The 19,485-nt window shown below is 48.2% G+C and overlaps 1 protein-coding gene and 2 non-coding genes across 3 annotated transcripts; all 3 read left to right on the top strand.

Moving 5' to 3' along the window:
- Positions 1–603: 603 nt before the first annotated feature.
- On the top strand, positions 604–19,483 carry EIF3B (eukaryotic translation initiation factor 3 subunit B). Its single transcript, XM_061548921.1, has 19 exons — positions 604–776; positions 3,827–4,019; positions 4,337–4,456; positions 5,222–5,279; positions 6,090–6,218; positions 7,440–7,597; positions 8,312–8,443; positions 9,194–9,260; positions 9,392–9,438; positions 10,092–10,302; positions 10,980–11,052; positions 12,324–12,446; positions 12,738–12,816; positions 13,392–13,530; positions 15,091–15,216; positions 16,336–16,413; positions 17,457–17,565; positions 17,948–18,049; positions 19,274–19,483. Exons 1-18 carry the CDS (start codon positions 632–634, stop codon positions 18,043–18,045), a joined length of 2,085 nt encoding a protein of 694 aa, XP_061404905.1. The 5' UTR covers positions 604–631; the 3' UTR covers positions 18,046–18,049; positions 19,274–19,483.
- On the top strand, positions 6,892–6,969 carry LOC133341045 (small nucleolar RNA SNORD57). The gene has a single exon (XR_009754967.1). It is a non-coding gene; the product is annotated as a small nucleolar RNA SNORD57 (small nucleolar RNA).
- Positions 8,611–8,688, top strand: LOC133341046 (small nucleolar RNA SNORD57). The gene has a single exon (XR_009754968.1). It is a non-coding gene; the product is annotated as a small nucleolar RNA SNORD57 (small nucleolar RNA).
- Positions 19,484–19,485: the final 2 nt, after the last annotated feature.

Below are 19,485 nucleotides of genomic sequence, written 5' to 3'. Positions count from 1 at the left end.
ACTGGTACAAAACTTCGATTTAAAGCTTTCGTGACTGCAGGGATTCATCTTCTTGGTTCTTTCGTTAAAGTCACGTAGAAGGGAAATAATAAAATAATAAAAATAAAACAATTCTTCATTCTTCACCTGAAGACGGCTGCTTGCGTTGTAGCCGAAACGTCGTGAGAATGATTTTATTTTATTATGTTTTGTTTTTATTATTTTATTACTTCCCTTCTACGTGACTTTACCGAAAGAACCAAGAAGATGGTACAAAACTGACACCTTTATTGTACCAGTTTAAAAGGGATTTGAAGCATGTTTTATTTGGGGGGGGGGGGCAAAGCTTTGTGACGTCATATTTGAGGGGGGGGGGGTCTGATTTTTGCAACGCCGCGTGACGAAGGGGGGAGAGGGGGGGCTCAAAAATCGTCTAAAATCGCGTGACGTCATTTATGGACGACCCAAAAGACTTTATTTTGGCTCCATCCAAGAAGATGGGCCCAAAAGACCCCAAAAAAAATCTCTCTTCCCTTAGCAACATGGCCGTCGATAGCAGCCGCGTTTGTGACGTCATCCGCGTGACGTCATCCGCGTGACGTCACGACCCCGCCCCTCTCCCCCTCTTTCTCTCTCTCACTCTGAGCGCGTAATGGCGGATGACGGCCTGGAAGACGACTGGCTGCCGTCGGGCAAAATGAACGACGCCCTCGAGCCGCAGGGCGCCAGGAGCGGGGACGAGGACGAGGAGAACTTCAGCGACTCCGAGGACTTCGTGGACGACATTTCCGACAGCGGTGAGGGACCCACGGTGTGTTGGGCGCGGTGCCCAGACGCCGCCGCCGTCGCCACGTGTTGTGTGCTGCAATCCGTAGGCCTCCGTGCCGGTGCATCGGGCAGGGGGGGGGCCCACGTTGAACGATCCTTTGGACGCGCCAGGCCTCAATTAAAACGTATAGTCTCTCGTGAAATACTGTATATGTTCATATAGATGTGTGTGTGTAGGCGCGCGGTGCTGCGATGGGCGGTGGTTGCAACAAGCACGCGCGTCAGTAAAGAAAGTGAACGTTCTAACAATAACACGTTCTAGCAACAATAACGCGTTCTAACAACAACACACGGTCTAAAACAAAAGATAATGGTCGACGTTTCGGGCGAAGGGGCTCTTCATCGCAGAGCGCTGTGCTCTGTGAAGAAACGACCCAATCTTGTGAGTAAAGAAAAAGTTACATTTTGTCTTGATAAGGCTTTTAATTAGGGCCTAGACCAACTAACTGTGTTTAAATGGCAGGAGATGATTTTTTTCCCTTAATTCCTGGGAAAGCTTCGCGGTTTCACGACTCTTGTTCATTTCGCGGTGGTCTCGCATGGGGGTGTTCGCGTGCGTTTCTTGATGCCCCTTTTTGTCAAGTTCACTGCTCGGATTTACACGCAGTTTGACCATACTTCACCCCCATCTAGATTAGATTCTAGATTCAAATCTAGATTCACCACCATCTTCTTGGTTCTTTCGGTAAAGTCACGTGACTTTACCGAAAGAACCAAGAAGATGAATCCCTGCAGTCACGAAAGCTTTAAATCGAAATTCACCACCATCTGTTGGGTCGTTGCTGGCTTTCTTTAATTAGGCCAGGGGTCGGCAACCAAAATAACAAGAAGAGCCATTTCTTTCCAATTCGGTACAAAATTCAGTATTTCAAGAGCCGCAATGCATCTGAGTACCTGTACTCATCGTCAAGAAGCAGCCCGTAAAGAGCCGCATGCGGCTCCGGAGCCGTAGGTTGCCGACCCCTGAATTAGGCAAATTGAGTCGAAAACCGATTCAGAATCACAGTAACATCACTCGCCAAGGGTGGGAATCGAACTCAGGTTTGGCCCTGGGGGGGCGGGGGGGCTATTTAGTTTGCCAAAGCCATCAATTAGTTTAACTGCATTTGTTACTGTGAATTAGTTATCTATGGGAGGAAACCCCGCGTTGTACAGGGGGGGGGGAGGGTAACTCGGCACGTGATTGCACCCAGGCTCCATTTCCCTCCCTGTGAGTTGTGAAAGTTATTTCACCAAAATTCACCACCACCACCACGCAGGTCCGTGTGGGGTTGGTGAACGCTGGAATCACAAGAGATGGCTAGCGCATGTTACAGAACAGATTGTTTCTGCACTGCCATAATGCAGCCTTACAATGTTTGTGTCACCCCCCCCAGGCCCCATCGCAACCTGTTTTGTGCACAATTGGCACCAATTTATTACGGGCACACACCATCGTCATTTTGGCTCAACGTTTGCTCAATTTTCCGTGGCCTGAGAAGGGCCGCGCTTGTTCAGGCTGATTTGGTTGTATGAAAAAATTAACAACAGACGAAGGCCTCTTTAACTGCGTGAAAAGGTGTAAAAGACACGGGTTTGTCCATCTGTCAGCCAGCCAGTCGGCATTTATGAATGAACCAGTGTTTTGCAGCTGCCTTTTAACCATTCACTGATTTCCACATAACGGTATGGTATGGCCTCGTATAAGTAAGAGGGGGCCTCTACCCCACATGGGATCAGAGTAATACAGCACAACAAAATTGGACGTAATTTGTTTTTTTGCATTTTACGCCATCACCCTGTGCTGAGAATTATATTTTTCAAAAGGCATTGGTTCAGAAAGCCCATGGGCTTTTGGGGTTACAGTGTGTGTTTATTTAGCTTTTGTAAAAAAAAAATATGCACTACCCATAATCCAACGTGAGCCCGTAATTCGTGTTCATTCATGCGCCACTTTTACCAGCAGCCACGCTGTATCCTCCGGCTATAAGGGATGCTGATTATTTTCTTACGTTCTGCTTGCCATTGTGTGCCGGTGTTGTAGTGCAAATTATTCATTTGATTCACTTATCATTTGGTCGATATCTGATCATAGACTGGCTGCTGCCGTAGAAATGTCGAAATTCCACCATTGGCACGAGAACACAAAAAGACAGTGCACAACGTGGTGACTGAGAGACTGCGAAATGAACGGATATCCATCCGTGCCTTGCAACAAGATATTTAGTCTCAATGGGAGTTGTTTGCCTGGTTATAAACGGGAGCTGCAGCTCTTCCACTGCAGCGCTATTAGAGCCAGAAATTCATGTCATGTCCAGAAGTTTCCTCGGTTTGGTGGCTCGATGTCCTCTGGTTACTCCCTTGTGGGTGTCACCGCTTTGTCTGCCTCTCCATTCATGTGACAATTTTCTCATTTCCTAGTTCAATAATAATGGGCGTAGCGGAAAATTGTGTTTGGTCAATCTGTGCACACCCTTGCATATGGGATTTTCCATCTCAAACGACTATCCAGATATAATATTTTCTCTGAATAAAATAAATATTATTAGCTGCGGGTTAGGAAGTAGCTTTTAGAAACGCGTGACAAAACAGGAGCGCATTTCTATTTAAGAATTTGGGAAATATGATGATGATTTTGCAAATGACCAAATCACCTGGGATCCAATTAATCTCATGAGGTCTCAGAAGCTGAGCAGGATTGAGCCTGGATAATGCTTGGATGGATTGACCACCATGCACAAACAGGTTTTCGTTTATACATAATATAGGTTTTTTGGGTTGTCATTTGACTGCTGTGCTTTTGTGTTGTCATTTGGTTGCTGTACTACGTGGTGTACATAATGAAGATTAGAGCCACTGCACAACCTCGTGCTAGGGATGTGTTCCTAATGTTTTTAAAAATCTGAAAAATCCCAAAATCGAGCCCCAATAAACCCTGAAGTTCGTCTTCATCTGCTCCTATGATGTTTTTGGGAAATGGTTAACACTGTGAGTCGGACAGCTAATGAGGAGCGCCTGCCCAATTCTCATATCCCCGTAGAATTGCTGGGCGACATAATTCGAGATCGGCCAAAGGAGGCCGACGGCATCGACAATGTCGTCGTGGTCGACAACGTGCCGCAGGTTGGGCCGGAGCGGCTTGACAAGCTCAGGAACGTCATCAAGAAGATCTTTGCGAAATTCGGCGAGATCGTCAGCGACTTCTTCCCCGAGGGCGATGGCAAGACCAAAGGGTGAGCCCTGCGTCTCTCGCGAATATGTGCATGAACACTGTGAAAAGTAAAGCTAAAAAAAGGACAACGTCGATATGTCTTAACCCCTTGGAGACGCGGATATAGGCAGATATGTGAAGAGTTCAGATATGTGAAAGTGTATAGGACATTTTCGTTATTGACTCCACGCACTAATACTGCACTGGGTCTAGGCGGTCAGGGCAAGTACGTGAAAGTCAGATATGCAATGTGTACTGAAATGCATTGCAGTAAAAATACCGCCTCTTTTGTCATCGGAGTAAAAACATTTTTTAACAATTGTGCTGCTCTTATTTCAGGTATATCTTCCTGGAGTACTCTAAGCCATCATCTGCCCAGGAGGCCGTCAAGGGTGCCGATGGATACAAGCTGGACAAGCAACACACCTTCCGGGTCAACCTCTTCACCGATTTTGACAAGTGAGCACAGCTTTTGCCTTGCACACTGGCAGAATTTTACCTGGATTTTCACCTTGACCTCGGGTATAATCACATTGAAACTGTTTGTCAAAGGTTGTCAAGGAATGATTATTATCCTCAAGTCAGTTTCTAAGGCCCTGTATTCTTAGTTATGGCTCGGCTCTGGTTTGGCCTCAACACAGCTCAGTTTAGGCACGAGCCGCACGGTTGCTTTCGTAGACGCATGAGCGGCTTGGCCATGGCTTAGCTCAGCCTTGGCATGTGGAAATCCTGAGCATGGTTGTGCATGGCTTAGACCAGGGGTTGGTCAACCTGCGGCTCCGTGACGTTATTCACATGCATTGTGGCTCTTCAATTATTGAGTTTTTTTTTTTTACTGAATTCGGGAAAAAATGGCTCCTGTTATATTTGTTGCTGACCCCCTCACTTAGACCATTAGGTTAAGGTTGGCTGTGAGCCGGCTCAATTAAATCAGAGCTAAGCCTGAACTGAGCCGTGACTAAGCATACAGGCCTAACTCTAGTCCTTAACTGTGCCTCTCTTTCTCTGTTACTCCAAGGCTAGCCCTAAGTCTGTCTGTGTAACGTATATTATTTCTGATTGTAATAGAGCTTTGGATAACTACACGTGACGTTACAGTTAATACTGTCTGGCTTCAGTCATATTCTTAACTCACATTATTTTAATACCATTTTTAAAAGTAATATCCTTTATTTGTTCTGGTCATGGATGTGGATAAAGGTATTTTTGTGTGTTTCTCAACAGGTACATGAACATTTCTGATGAATGGGAGCCACCTGAGAAGCAAGAATTCAAAGACCATGTGAGTGCCATGTCTTAACTAAATATGAATACATTTTACTGTTAGGAACCTCCTGGTTACACCAGCCCACAGAGGATTATTGTGTCCGTCGTGCAGGGAGGGGCTGGGTGGGGAGGGAGGGGCTGGGTGGGGAGGGGAGGGGCTGGGTGGGGGGTGGAAGGGGTGGGGCTGGGTGGGGAGGGGCTGGTCACCCCGTGGTGCCCTTATAAAACTCAACGTTTAACCTACTCACGCCGGCTTGTGCCCGCCCTCACAGTCGGGCATATTTGCGGAATACACCACGTCGCCGTTGACCCTGGTCATTGACCGAGCAACCCAACGTTCCTACCAGCTCCCTCCGCAGGAATGTGTTAGTAGTATTCTTGCCAAATGGCTATTTAAATAACCTATTTGAGGCAAGGTTATTAAAGAGGGTCCAAGAAACTGGATATGATCATTTCCGAGTGTTGTTTATTTGCGATTAATTACAACCCAATAATAAACTACTTTTATTGAAAGTTAATTTTCAGTGGCCTGTCCATCTTTTGCAGGCAGCCATTTCATATGCAAAATATTTTAGATGTATTTGTTTACAATTGAATGATATCTTTAGTTAAATTATTACATTTACTGCAAATAATAACGGGTTATTCAAGTGTAGTATATGGAAATATGAATAAAATATCTGAAATAATCTCTTAACGTCTCAAATTGTTTTAACCCTAAATTCAAACACCAGTGCGCGAGGGGTGTTGAGTCGGGACGGTTGAGTGATCACCACGGTGCCGTTCAGTGCTGCAACTCGAGTGACCGCTGTTATGCAACTCGCAGGGCAACATGAGGTACTGGCTGGAGGAGCCGGACTGCCGGGACCAGTTCAGCGTCATCTACGACAGCGGCGAGAAGGTGGCCATCTTCCTGAACGACGTGACGGAGTCGCAGATCGTCGAGGAGAGAGCGGTGAGCCCAGGTCTCGTTCGGGCGTCCGTCACGACACGCGGTTGAAATTGGGACCTTGGGATAACCCTGGTTGTCAAGAACACGCACGAGACATGTTTACGCTGGATTTCAAGGTGCACCGTATTCATCGTTATCAACAACCGTGACATTATCCACTGATCGGTTCAAGCCTACGGATGTCTCCCATCTCGTACGATCTGTTAAGGGCGTGGAGGTAAACTTTTACCTGGAACGCTGCCGTCAGAGGCACGTGAGACATTTATATTGGCTCTTAAAGTGCCCTACGTTTCATGATCGTCATCAACCATGATCTATCCACTGCTTGATTCAAGCCGCCAATCTCTCAGTATCTTGCTGCAATAACCCTTGATGGTTGTTCTCTGGCAGTTATACTCCTTTGGCAGCCTCTCCAGTGTCAGGTTTGACCACCGACCATTTATGTTAAGCAACGTGCCCTGCCCTAATCCACTTTTCTTAACAGTTAATGACGTTTTTGAATTCTGTTCCCCGATACATGTTCTCCTGTCTTGGTAATATTCAAAGCATGCGTTCTCTCCATGCATGCCTGTGCAGCAATGCTATAGTTACTGAGCACCAAAGCACCAGTTATAATGTAAGGTCGCTGTATATTTTAGGAGAATCTGCTAAAGTGTAATTTTTTGCAAGCTCGCTCCCCATGTGATGCAAACACCTTTGTGCCTGACATAACTAATGGAGGTTACAAACAAAACTGATTTAATGAGGCTGATGGGGAGCAAAACGAGGAAGAGATGGAATAATGTTGAATTTAAAAAGAAAAGGTACAGACCTGATATTGCTTGATCACGCCACTGGTGGCAGAAGGCCCTCCATGAGAGGTAGTTATGAAGAGCCTCTAGAGTCTATTTGGTCTTCTCTTCCTGCTGGCCAGTCGTTTGGAATATGTGGGCTTAACCATTATCCTCGCAGCGCCTGACACTGCCGATTGCCCAGCTGTGGGTGGACAGGCGGGGGTGGGGGAGGTTTGGGGAGGATTTTACGATACTTTGTCATTGCCGCCCCGGAAGATCAAACTGGTGAACACTCGATTTGCAAGGCCGTTGTGCGAACGTTACACGGCGGCAGCGTCCCAGGGATGGAATGAGACAATTTGTTCGACCTGTGTTGTGAGCCTCTGTTGCTGTTGCGCTGCCCAGCAGCTGACGGGCAGGGTGGCCCGTGCACCCGTGTCTTTTTTCCCAGCGGTGGACGGAAACAATCGTGCGCTGGTCCCCCAAGGGCACCTACCTGGCCACGTTCCACCAGCGCGGCATCGCCCTGTGGGGCGGCGAGCGCTTCACGCAGATCCAGCGTTTCTCGCACCAGGGCGTGCAGCTCATTGACTTCTCTCCGTGCGAGCGGTGAGCACGCGTCCACAAAGGCGAAGAACCCCCTCCCACCCCCCTTATAGCTTTAACAGACTTTTTGGGGCAAGTGCTGTTCGCGAGTAACACCTATGAAGGCCGACACGGCACACGAGGGGGTGGCCGGCCAGCACCCACCCCCGGCCGCTTTTGTCTCCCTCGCAGCGATGTTGTCCCACCACACCAGCTACTTATTTGAGGCCGAGTCAACCTAGGGGAGGCCCAGGACCGGTTCAGATAATTGTCACAGGTGTTGGCTGTGAGTGAGAATCGAACTCGAGCCATCGGTTTTGTAGCGCAGCGCTCACAGGTAAGACACACACAAGCACAAAGACAATGCCCCCCCCCCCACACCCCGTTAAGCCCTATGGGCTGTTGGAGTGGGTGCTATTAGCGAGCGCGACTTAAGGGCCAGTGCTCGGCATGCCTTACGATCGTGGCACGTGTTGTGCCGAGCATGCCTTGTTACACGTGTTATGCCAATAAAGCCCCCTCGCGCACGTGGCATGCGTTGCGCTGAGCACGCGTCACACGTGTATTTGTTTGTACAGATATTTTGCTGTGACAGTTTCACCTGAAGATGGAAGCTTGTGTTGCCTCCGAAACGTCGTGATTTTATTGTTTTTATTTTTATGAATTTGAATTTCATTTTTTTACTTACGTAACTTTACCGAAAGAACTAAGAGTATATTTGTGTGTTCGTTGTGCCAGGTACATGGTGTCGTTCAGCCCCGTGATAGACACGCGCGAGGACCCGCAGGCCATCATCGTGTGGGACGTGCTCACGGGCAACAAGCGGCGAGGGTTCCACTGCGAGAGCTCCACCCACTGGCCCATCTTCAAGTGAGTGCGGGTGCACCGCTCCTTCTGCCGGCGTGTGCCCAGACCGTGGAAGTGAAACGCAGAAAAATGTTACATCTAATTATCGGAACGTGTGGTGTTCAAGATTTATTGGAAACTGAAACTGTCTTTTTTTTAAATGAAACTGTGTCGTTTCATCGAGCTTGCTCCCCATGTGATGCAAACACCTTTGTGCCTGACATAACTGCTGGAGGTTACAAACAAAACTGATTTAATGAGGCTGATGGGGAGCCGAACAAGGTACATGTCGTAGAATTAGATAGAGGTGAAAAGGCAAAGGCGCAGCCCTGCGATTTGCTCACGCCACTGCTGGCAGAAGGACCTATATCCAGGCTAACTCTAAAGAGCCTCGCTCAAGGGTAGTTGGCCTAATCTTCCATGCTGGCTACTTGGTGCACAGGCGGAGGGATTCAAGAGACTTTCTCATTGTGTCAACTGCTGCACGGGGAGATTAAACCAGAGTCCTCTGGAGTGCAAGGCCGAGTGTGTTAACTGTTCCATGACGGCAGCATCCAAAGTCGAGTTAATAGGGCATTAAAATTGTGTCCGTGATTCTTAACGCCGTTGAGAAATGCAAATATATTACGCGACGTGTTGTGTTAATAACGCAACGTTTAAAATGTTTTATTTTCACATTTCTTAGAGCTGCGTCGCGCGTTATGCGTTTTCATTGGGAGCAACGTTCCACCGTCAATAAAACCCTAATGCCTTCGTGCCGTCTCGGGTGTGCAGGTGGAATCCAGATGGGAAGTTCTTTGCCAGAATGACTCAAGATACACTAAGCGTGTACGAAACCCCGGTGAGATTTGTGGCATTAAGCCGCCACCCCCCCCCCCCCCCCCCACAATTCCTGCGTATTTTTTGCCAATGTTAATTTGGTGTCATTTACAAGGATTGTTTTGTAATGTTACGGTGTTCTTGCCTCTGCAGTCAATGGGGTTGCTCGACAAGAAGAGCATCAAAATCACTGGCATAAGGTAAACTGTGTACGCAGCACATGGAGATGCATAACTCCCTTCTCACAGCAACAGCAACCGCCGTTTGCCACTAAGCTTCACCACGTCACTTGTTCCATGCGAGGTGCGCTTTGAGGCCACGCGAAGTGTCAAAAGCCCGCTGGCAGGATGTCACAGAACAGACGCAGGTGCCATGGGTCCACTGGCTGAGATGACTGGTAGATGTACCAACCGTGTTCCCAACTCTGCCAACTTTCTGTGAATTAGCCGCACGGCGCACACACACTTCCAAGCGAATGTTGAATGTATCTGAATGAACCGTGCTTGTCATCTGTATTCCTTACTCCCACCTCCTCATTGTCGCTATCTACGTCTTGAGAACTTGTTCCGCCGTTTCACCAAAAATTACGTACGTCTGTTGAACTTTCACACTGTACGTAGCCAGCTGTGCTAATCGGAGGTGCTCGTTTCGGTGGCAGCCACTACCAATGGAGTTATTGTAGCCGTGGGAAAGAAGCTCAGCCCGCAACCAGCCGAGAAACTCGAGACATAGGTTCTTTTTAATAGTAGTTTAATAGTGTTAAGAAGCCTCTGAAACACATCAAAAATTGATCGTTTTTACAAATTTCACGTTAAAATAACGGTGTGATTGTCGACGTCGCTGCTTGTCGCAGGGAATTTTCGTGGTCGCCGGCGGACGACGTTCTGGCTTTCTGGGTCCCCGAGGACAAGGACATCCCCGCGCGCGTCACGCTCATGGCGATCCCGTCGCGGCTGGAGATGCGCGTGCGCAACCTCTTCAACGTGGTCGACTGCAAGCTGCACTGGCAGCGCGCCGGTGACTTCATGTGCGTCAAGGTGGACCGCACGCCGCGCGGCCTGCAGGTACGAGCTGTCGCCGCCGACAACGTGGCGCGTGCGATGTGCGTGGCCGGAGAATGTTGTTGACACCGAGTCGGGAAGCGTCCCCTGTGATGGTTGCTTTTATCGTTGAACGTCTTTCGCACAGTACATAGCCAACCGTGCTCATTGGAGTTGCCATTCAAACTGTTGTTGGGTTCATAGCAAAGTGTGTGCGCTAAACGCTGCGCTGCGGCCGTATCATAAGATCCAGGAGAGCCTCATTTGAGTCTCGGGATTCCTTTTTTAGGAAGGTTCTTGGTCGAGATGTTTGGCTGATTTGTTTTTATTAAGGCGCTGTTTAGCATGTGCGGAGACATTGTAACGCCCAGAGAAAACCTACATCTATGAGAGGATACAACAGTTCACACACGTGGGTTCGTAAACCCTGTTTTTGTATTTTCATTCCCTGGCCACGTCACTCCAGTAGGTGTGGAAGTTTCACACATTCGCGTGGTCCACGAACCCTTGCTGGGTTACTCAAGTTTACCGTACCGTAATTTAATGTTCAACGGCAACATTCGCGAGCACCCAATGTTGCACGGGCACAGGCTAAGCACTTTGATAGCGCTGGATAAATACAAGGGCATTGTTATTAAAAGGTAAATTTATTGACAACGCGCATTGAGACTAAGGTGCTCTGGTATGAATTTTGATTGCAGGGCGCTGTGACGAACTTTGAGATTTTCCGCATGCGGGAAAAACAGGTTCCCGTGGACGTAGTGGAACTCAAAGGTACGGTCCCGATGATGGCATTTGTAGGCGACTGCTCAGAGCATCGTCCATGGAGTTAGCCGTGTGGCTGAGAGGTCGGAGTGCCGCTTTGGCATCGCTGAGGGTCCTACGTTCCAGTTCAGGCAGCCACCTGTGAATAGAATGATTTGGCGAGTCGATGATATCAGCCATCCACTGACTGCACAAGAAACTCATAATAAACGTTTTAGGGTGAGATCGCGTTATTTATAAATGTTGTGTCGTAACCCTCCACCACCCGACACGGCCAATCAGCAAAAAGTGTCACGTTGACAAAAGACAAATCGTTCACTACTTTAGCACACTGGTGTGTTGAAGAGTGAAACCGCAACATTTACAATTTTTTTTTAGTACGACATTTCGCTGGTAATTGCATCCAGCATCATCGGGCATTTCGCCAGAATGGTGAGATCACGTTATTGCCAGAATGGTGAATTGCCCGATGATGCTGGATGCAATTACCAGCGAAACGTCGTAATCAAAAATTGTAAATGTTGTGGTTTCACTCTTCAACACACCGATGAGCTTAAGTAGTGAACTATTTGTCCTTTGTCAACGTGACACTTTTTTGCTGATTGGCCGTGTCGGGTGGTGGAGGTTTACGACACATTAATAAATAACGCGATCTCACCCTAAAACGTTAATTATGATTAATATTGGTCGCGAAAGCCTACGTGTTAAACTGCACAAAAAACATTGGTTCTGCACTTAATTTGGATTAATTATACCGGTTTTTACTGTCATTCAATTGGCCTCGCTCTCATACAAGAACGAGTGGAAATTGCTACTCTTCGGTGTCTGTGGACCATAGGTCACTTGACGGGGTCTCAGACAGAGCGAGCTCTCCGGTATCTTGCTTCTGTAGGTCATTCTTCAGTATGAAGGGTGGCATTGCTGTGCGAGAGATTCTAATGGGTTTTTTTATCTCTTAATGCCTATAGTCATTCATTCAAAGAATTTTTCGAGTCAAAATTCGCCCCCACTAAAGAGGGCATCACAATATTTTACAGTGTATATTAAACGAAGGTAGTCCTATTTATAAAATCAAGACATGTATAAAAAAATATATCAAAATGAGGGGACATACTCAAGGATCAAATTGGGGACGGAATTACTGCAACAACTAAACAAAAAGTGTCTGTCAAAGTGATATCATGTAAAACCTAACCAGGCAAATGATGTGTGGTCTGAGTTGATATTGACATCTGTGTGTGTGTATCCCTTTTTCCCGTTGCGGCACCGGGTCTGAGCAGAGGTGATCGGAGCGTTTGCGTGGGAGCCGAATGGCAGCAAGTTTGCCGTACTGCACGGAGAGAGCCCTCGCATCTGCGTCTCCTTCTACAACGTGAAGAACAACGGAAAGATCGACCTCGTCAGTGAGTATCGCCAGCTTGCCCACCAGAACTAAACAAAGTGGTTGGCACGTGAACCACCGAGCCAAAATTACGTGACCTAAACATTTTGATTATGGTGAAGGGAACATTAAAAGAAATACACTGTGTAAGGCTTCTGCGGTCATGCTGTACAAATCTCCCCATGTGTTTCGAGTGGTCCCACCTCGATCTGGATGATTTTTTTACAAAAAACTGTGGTCGGTGTGCACCAAGGGGAAAATGTGCAGCATGAGCAAAGCCCCCAATTGTGATTTTGCCGTGTGCTGCCCACAGAGACGCTGGACAAGCAACAGGCCAACAGCATTTACTGGAGCCCCCAAGGCCAGTTTGTGGTTCTTGCTGGGCTGCGCAGGTGAGAGGGTGTTGTTGTGTCTGGCCATGGCTCGTTGGGTTTCACTTGAGTACCGTTTGCCAAGCTCTTTGAGAACAAATTCGGTGGCTACCTGGTAGCACTGCTTTTACGCGGTATTCACTGCTCCTGATTTTTGGATTTATCACAAAAATGCAATATTCGGACCTAATTAAGAAATGTAAGATGACCTGAAATCATGTTTTTGTTTAGGATCAATTGTTAAAGTGCAATTACGTGATGGCGTTTTGCTTAAAGCAATTTTTATATTGTGGAAACTGTTAATATAAAAAAAAACTATTCATAATAAAAATGGAGCTGATCAATAAGGTGCATTTACAAATTTAAGTTATTACAATTAAAAACAAACCCAAAAATATACGAACATGAAGTCCAAAATTTTCTCAAAAAATAAATGAACGTGTAAAGTTCACCAAAAAAATTCAATGGGGAAACTCATGCCCCAGTGTAGCGCGTGTGTATGTACGTATGTCGAACGTCTTTCGCGCGCCGTACGTAGCCAACCGTGCCAATCGGAGGTGCCGTTTTGTGACGTGTGTGTGTGTGTGGGGGCGCAGCATGAACGGCGCGCTGGCCTTCGTAGACTCGTCGGACTGCACGGTGATGAACGTGGCGGAGCACTTCATGGCTTCCGACGTGGAGTGGGACCCGTCGGGGCGTTACATCATCACCTCCGTGTCGTGGTGGAGCCACAAGGTGTGCGGCCCGCACTCCCCTCCCATTGACCAGCAGCAGCAGCAGCTGCAATTAATGATGACGTCACCCTGCTGCTGCTGCTCTATATAAGAACGGGAGCCAGAGGAGAGCCTCACCATTCTGGCGAATTGCCCGATGATGCTGGATGCAATTAGCAGCGAAACGTCGTACTCAAATTGTAAATGTTGTGGTTTCACGCTTCAACACACCGGTGGGCTAAAGCAGTGAACTATTTGTCTTTTGTCAAAGTGACACTTTTTTACTGATTGGCCGTGTCGGGTGGTGGAGGGTTACGACACATTTATAAATAACGCGATCTAAACCCAAAAACGTTGATTATGAATAATATTGGTCGCGAAAGCCTACGTGTTAAGCAGCAATAACGTCGTGCGTAACTCCTGCAGGAGTCCCGGGCCATGGTTTTAGTGTAACCCGTAGCTATGTGGCGATGTCTGTAAAGAGTTAAAGGTGCTTACCCTGCAATGTGTATTGCTCATGCCGCCACTGGCGAAAGGGCCTCCGCTGCACGGAGGGTTAGGGTGCCTTCGAGAGCCCCTCCACAGGAAGTTTTGGCCTACTCTTCCACGCCGGCTAGACATCTTGGAAGAGGCGGGAGTAACCACACTTGATATTCCACCAAACAAGACTTGACAATCGAATAACTGCGGTGTATCTATTCATATTGTTGCCTGAACAACGGCAGGGACATTACAAAACGTGACCATTTTACTCCCGCACCGGGAGATTAAGCTGGCGACCTCCGGATTTGAAGTCCAGTGTGCTAACTATTACACGACTGTAGCATCTGTGTCAGTATTACACAACAAATAGACGAAAATATGGCGATTTATTTTTTTCACCTTGTGTTTTTATGTATTTATCAAAGTCTAAAAAATATGTACAATAGAAACAAATCTCGAGGTTTAATTTAAAGGCCTCCCCAACTGACAGAAAGCTAACTCATGATGAAAAACGATACCGGCGTTTAAAGCGCAGATCGAGATAATTTTCCCTGCTTCTTCCCTCTATTCTCCCGTTACGCGTGATTGGGTTTCCCGCAATCCTCTCCTCATTGCAATCTCAGTCTTTCGTTCCTTCACGTTCTCCCTGTGATGCGTTCAGCCCCTATATTCTCTTCCCCCCCCCGCCCTCGGCTTCCTCTCTGACTGAAACCGCCTTCTGTCAGAGGTCGCAAACGGGTTTTGATTCTTTACCCGTACCCGGCCGTACCCGTATCCTACTCGTACCCGGCCGGGTAGGGTACGGGTATCGGGTACCTGATTGCGACCTCTGGGATGAAGCCATGTTGCAGGCGTGGGTGGGTTGATTCTAGGAACTTGAATTGTGAGAAGAAACAAGACGTTGGGAAATGAGTGACAAACGGTTACTCACCAGTGACTCACGGTCTACCCGTACCCGGCCGCACCAGGGTTGCAAAAGGGTACCCGTACCTATACCCGGCAGGGTACGGGTAGCCGGGTATCGGGTAGGGTACGGGTATCGGGTACCCGGTTGCGACCTCTGCCTTCTGTGCATTGCCACCTTGGAACGTGTCCGCAGGTCGACAACGCGTACTGGCTGTGGACGTTTCAAGGCCGCCTGCTGCAGAAGAACGGCCTGGAGCGGTTCTGCCAGCTGCTGTGGCGGCCTCGGCCCGCCACCCTCCTGTCCAAAGAGCAGATTGCGGTACCTGTCCCTCCTCCCCCCCCCTACCCTGGCCACGTTTATCCAGAAAGACTAAAGCTTCGTGCAATCCCTCCCGAAATCTTTTCACGACTAAAATCATGTATGTAGCCCGGCTGCTGTGGCGGCCTCTGCCGACAAAACCTCCGGTCCAAAGAACCGATTGCGGTGTACCTGTGTTCTCCCCCTTAACCCTGACCACATATAGAAAGACTAAAGCTTCGTGCAATCCCTCCCGATATAAAAAAAAAAAACGCGTACGTAGCCTGGCGCAAGTTCACGTGCAGAGCTAGGATCTCCGATTATTGAAGTAATTGATTGCTTTAACAATTATCAATTTGATTACTCGACTTATTGGGTACCCAAGAAAACACATTCCTGCGGAGGGAGCTGGTAGGAACGTTGGGTTGCTCGGTCAATGGCCAGGGTCAACGGCGGCGTGGTGTATTCCGCAAATATGGCCGACTGTGAGGGCGGGCACAAGCCGGCGTGAGTAGGTTAAACGTTGAGTTTTATAAGGGCACCACGGGGTGACCAGCCCCTCCCCACCCAGCCCCTCCCACCCCCCACCCAGCCCCACCCAGCCCATCCCCACCAAGCCCCACCCCTCCCACCCCCCACCCAGCCCCTCCCCACCCTCCCCACCCAACCCCTCCCCACCCTCCCCTCCGCACCCAGCCCCACCCTCCCCACCCAGCCCCTCCCCACCCTCCCCTCCCTGCACGACTGACAGACCCAATAATCCCCTGTGGGCTGGTGTAACCAGGAGGTTCCTACCAGTAATAGTTTATAAGTCTCGGCTGTTGCGCGTCGTGCCACTGGATGGGAAGTGATGGGGGGGGAGAGTATGCTTGGCGACGTCGTCGGCATCGTTCGCGCGTCATGATGAACGTGGATTGTCGGTCATAACAAAAAGTAGTCCCATTACATTTTTTTTCTCAATTGACTTCTCACATGCGCATTCCTGGAGCTGCATTGATCGTTGCTGCCCTCTGCTGCTCATGAGTGGTACTGTGTGAAGGTCGTCCTGTTTTACGTGGTTCTCTTTGAGTTGCAGCCACTTAAAGGAAAATTGTGAGATGGTCGTTATCCTGCCTCTAATTTTAACCTTCGATGTTACAGGAAGTCAAAAAGGAATACAAGAAATACCACAAGATGTTTGAGCAGAAGGATCGCATGATGCAGTACAGGGCGTCTAAGGTACGCGCGCACACATACGCACGACGCACGCCCATACGCACTCACGCCTGTAACGTTTCCCCCTGACATCTGAGATGAGCGGCTACCGTTGGGAGGAAGCCTAGTTTAGCCACTTGTGAATGCAACCGATGCACTGGACTGGTTACAGCCATCCGTGTACGCTCTTTGTCTTCGCGTGATGCAAACACCTTCGTACCTGACACGAGTGCTGGAGGTTCTACACAAAACTGATTTAATGAGGCTGATGGAGGAGGAGAGCGTCCCGTCGTTTGCTAAGTCATCGTCACAGCTGACGTTCGATTTCCATAACGTACTGTTTCGGTTTTTATTATATTGTTGCCAACTGCTGTTTAATGAAGTTACATTATAAGCCGGGTCCAGTGGCGAGCAAACCAGGATTGCAATTCAGAGGCGGCTGGTTTGGTCTGCAGCCCTGGCAGTTGAAACAATGGTGCCCTATTCTTGGGTCTTTCGGTAAAGTCACGTAGGTAGGTTCAAAGAAAATAACAAAAAACTACGATGTTTCGATCGCAACACAAAAGCGGTCGTCTTCGTTGAACCTGCCTACGTGACTTTACCGAAAGACCCAAGAGTATGAATTCCTGCAGTCACGAAAGCTTTAAGCCACAATGGTGCAGGTTTCTTAAATCACCCCACCCTTGTGCTAATCCAGCAGTTTAGATGGTTAAACGACTGTCGATCGGCAAGTCGCGTGCGGTGGGGTGAAGCATGGGTAATCTTACCGCTATCAAAATGCCTTTTCCAACGTGGAAGAGTAGGCCAAAGACCCTCTAGAGGGTCTTTGGCCTATTCTTCCAAAGACCCTCCAGAGGGTCTTTGGCCTACTACTGGACATCTGTGAAAAAAAAGCTTCATAGCCCATCGCATTTCTCCAGGATAAATAAAGATTCTGATGGCGAAGACTCTTGCGCCGGCAGCGGCAATGGGAAAGCAATTGCAGGGCTGCACCTCTAACAGTAAAAGCCACGCCATCGTGAATACGTTCTCATGCTACGCCCGTCGCTGGCGATCCCGTCGCTCAGGACCTGATTGAGAAGCGGCGGAAGCTGCTGGAAGACTACCGGACGTACCGCGAGGACGTGGTGAAGGCCTACGAGGACCAGAAGGAACGGCGCATGGAGCTGCGAGATGGTGAGCGTGCGTTGCGGTCGACTGGCCACCCCACGGCTTCCTAAAGATAGACTCGGGCGGGTTTCAGTCGTGGTGAAGCACGGCGTTCGTGTGTGCGTGCGCGGTTAGCGTGCTGCGTTACGAGCCCGTCGGCCCGAGTTCGATTCCTGCACGCGGCCAACACCAATGAAGATTATCTGAATCGGTTCTGGACCTCTCCTAGGTCGACTCAGCCTAAAATGAATACCTGGTGCGGTGTGTAAACATCTCCGCTGGGGAGACAAAGGCGGCGGCCCCAGGCGTGGTGTTGGCGACCCACCCTCTTGTTGCGCTAACCGCACTTGTCCCAAACAGTCTGTTAAGGTTTTACGGGGGGGATCTTTGTCTTTGTGTGCTGTTGTAGGGGTCGACACAGACCAACTGGACAGCAACATGGAGGACTGGGAGGAGGAGACGATTGAATTCCTCGTCAAGGAGGAGACGATCTTGCTGGAAGACTGAGCAGGTTGGGGGGGAGGGGTGGCAGTGGGAGAAGCGATACATCCGGTACACTTGCGGAACCATCCCAACAAGTTGTGTTCAGTCCCCGTTTGATTAAAGAATCAAAGTTTATTGTTTTTACGTTTTCTCGGGTTGATGTGAAAGCGCTAATGCAGCCGCCCTGTCCGTCTGTAAGGTGGCGGTCACGATAACTCTCATAAACGTAGTCCATTAAGAAAGTATATTTAGTTTTATAGTTGCGTTGCTATTATTACGGACATTCCCTGTATACAAATCGGGCAAATTCATTTAAGAGTCCATACTCTTAGGCTTTTTCGGTAAAGTCACGTAGGTAAAAAATTCAAATATAATAAATCACGACGTTTCGGAGGCAACACAAGTCTCCGTCTTCAGGTGGGACCATCACAGCTAAATTTACTGTATCAAGAATCAAAGTTTATAAAAAAATTATTTAAAAAGTTTTTGCTGTGACGGTCCCACCTGAAGACGGAGACTTGTGTTGCCTCCTAAACGTGGTGATTTATTTTTATTATTATTTTTTACTTACGTGACTTTACCGAAAAAACAGAAGAGTATGAATCCTTGCAGTCACGAGAGCTTCTAATCTAGAATCATTTAAGAGTCATCCAAGAACTTGCCCGTAAAAGCCAGCGATAATTGGTAAACCAGTTTACCCGGCACATTACACATGCCCTTATTGACGTCATCTCGTTCTGCGACTCGTTAAATGGTGTGCATCCGAGGACCCCAACCCATTCCTTTGTATTCACATGTGGGTAGGTATTGCTGTGCCCATGAAATTCCGTGTCCATCCAAGGACACACTTCACATTGTTTCTATAAAAAATACAAAACCCCAAAATAAATTGGCCGATGTCACTCGCCACGGCAGCTGACAAATACCGTTGCCCGCATCTGCATCGTTTCTTGTGCAAAGTTGGCAACAAAATCCTTACGCAAAAGAATGTTTATCTCAATAAATATGCGTATATATACACACACAACATTATGCTTGCAGTGCGTGCTAGGATGCGTGGGGGGTTTAAGTAAAGGCGCCTAAAGTGTGCGTGTGTGTATGCATTGGCAATGTGCATATTTGTACAGTCGAATTGATTACCCAATGGAGGCCCCTCTTGATGCACTTGTTTGTCCGCTTGTGTGGTTTTTTTGTTGTTTCTGTGCGGTCATTTTTTTTGTGTTAACGTTTAGATTTTAATTTTTTTTCGCAGGTGATCGCAAAAGAGCGGTGTTCTTATTGGAGTGAACACCGAGACTATTTTGTACCATCCGCATAGGACACATTTACCGGAGGGAGGTTTGGATTTTATGCAACATCATGGCCTCCTTGCTCACCCCTCGCGAGCCTGTGCCTTTGTTGGAGCGTCTCCCGTCGTCAAACTTTTGCGATTGTAAAATAAAGAACGAGGCCAGGAAACCTGCC

Source organism: Lethenteron reissneri, chromosome 10 (assembly GCF_015708825.2).
Source record: "Lethenteron reissneri isolate LAM-NWPU_2019-01 chromosome 10, ASM1570882v1, whole genome shotgun sequence".
In the NCBI taxonomy this organism is placed as follows: domain Eukaryota; kingdom Metazoa; phylum Chordata; class Hyperoartia; order Petromyzontiformes; family Petromyzontidae; genus Lethenteron; species Lethenteron reissneri.
This window is presented reverse-complemented; position numbering and strand designations above follow the sequence as displayed.

Excerpts from the sequence above, each read along its gene's own strand:
- EIF3B (XM_061548921.1), top strand. The coding sequence starts at position 632 with ATGGCGGATGACGGCCTGGAAGACGACTGGCTGCCGTCGGGCAAAATG. Across the intron at positions 4,457-5,221 it reads CTCTTCACCGATTTTGACAA|GTACATGAACATTTCTGATG; the intron begins GTGAGCACAGCT and ends GTTTCTCAACAG. Across the intron at positions 5,280-6,089 it reads AGCAAGAATTCAAAGACCAT|GGCAACATGAGGTACTGGCT; the intron begins GTGAGTGCCATG and ends TGCAACTCGCAG.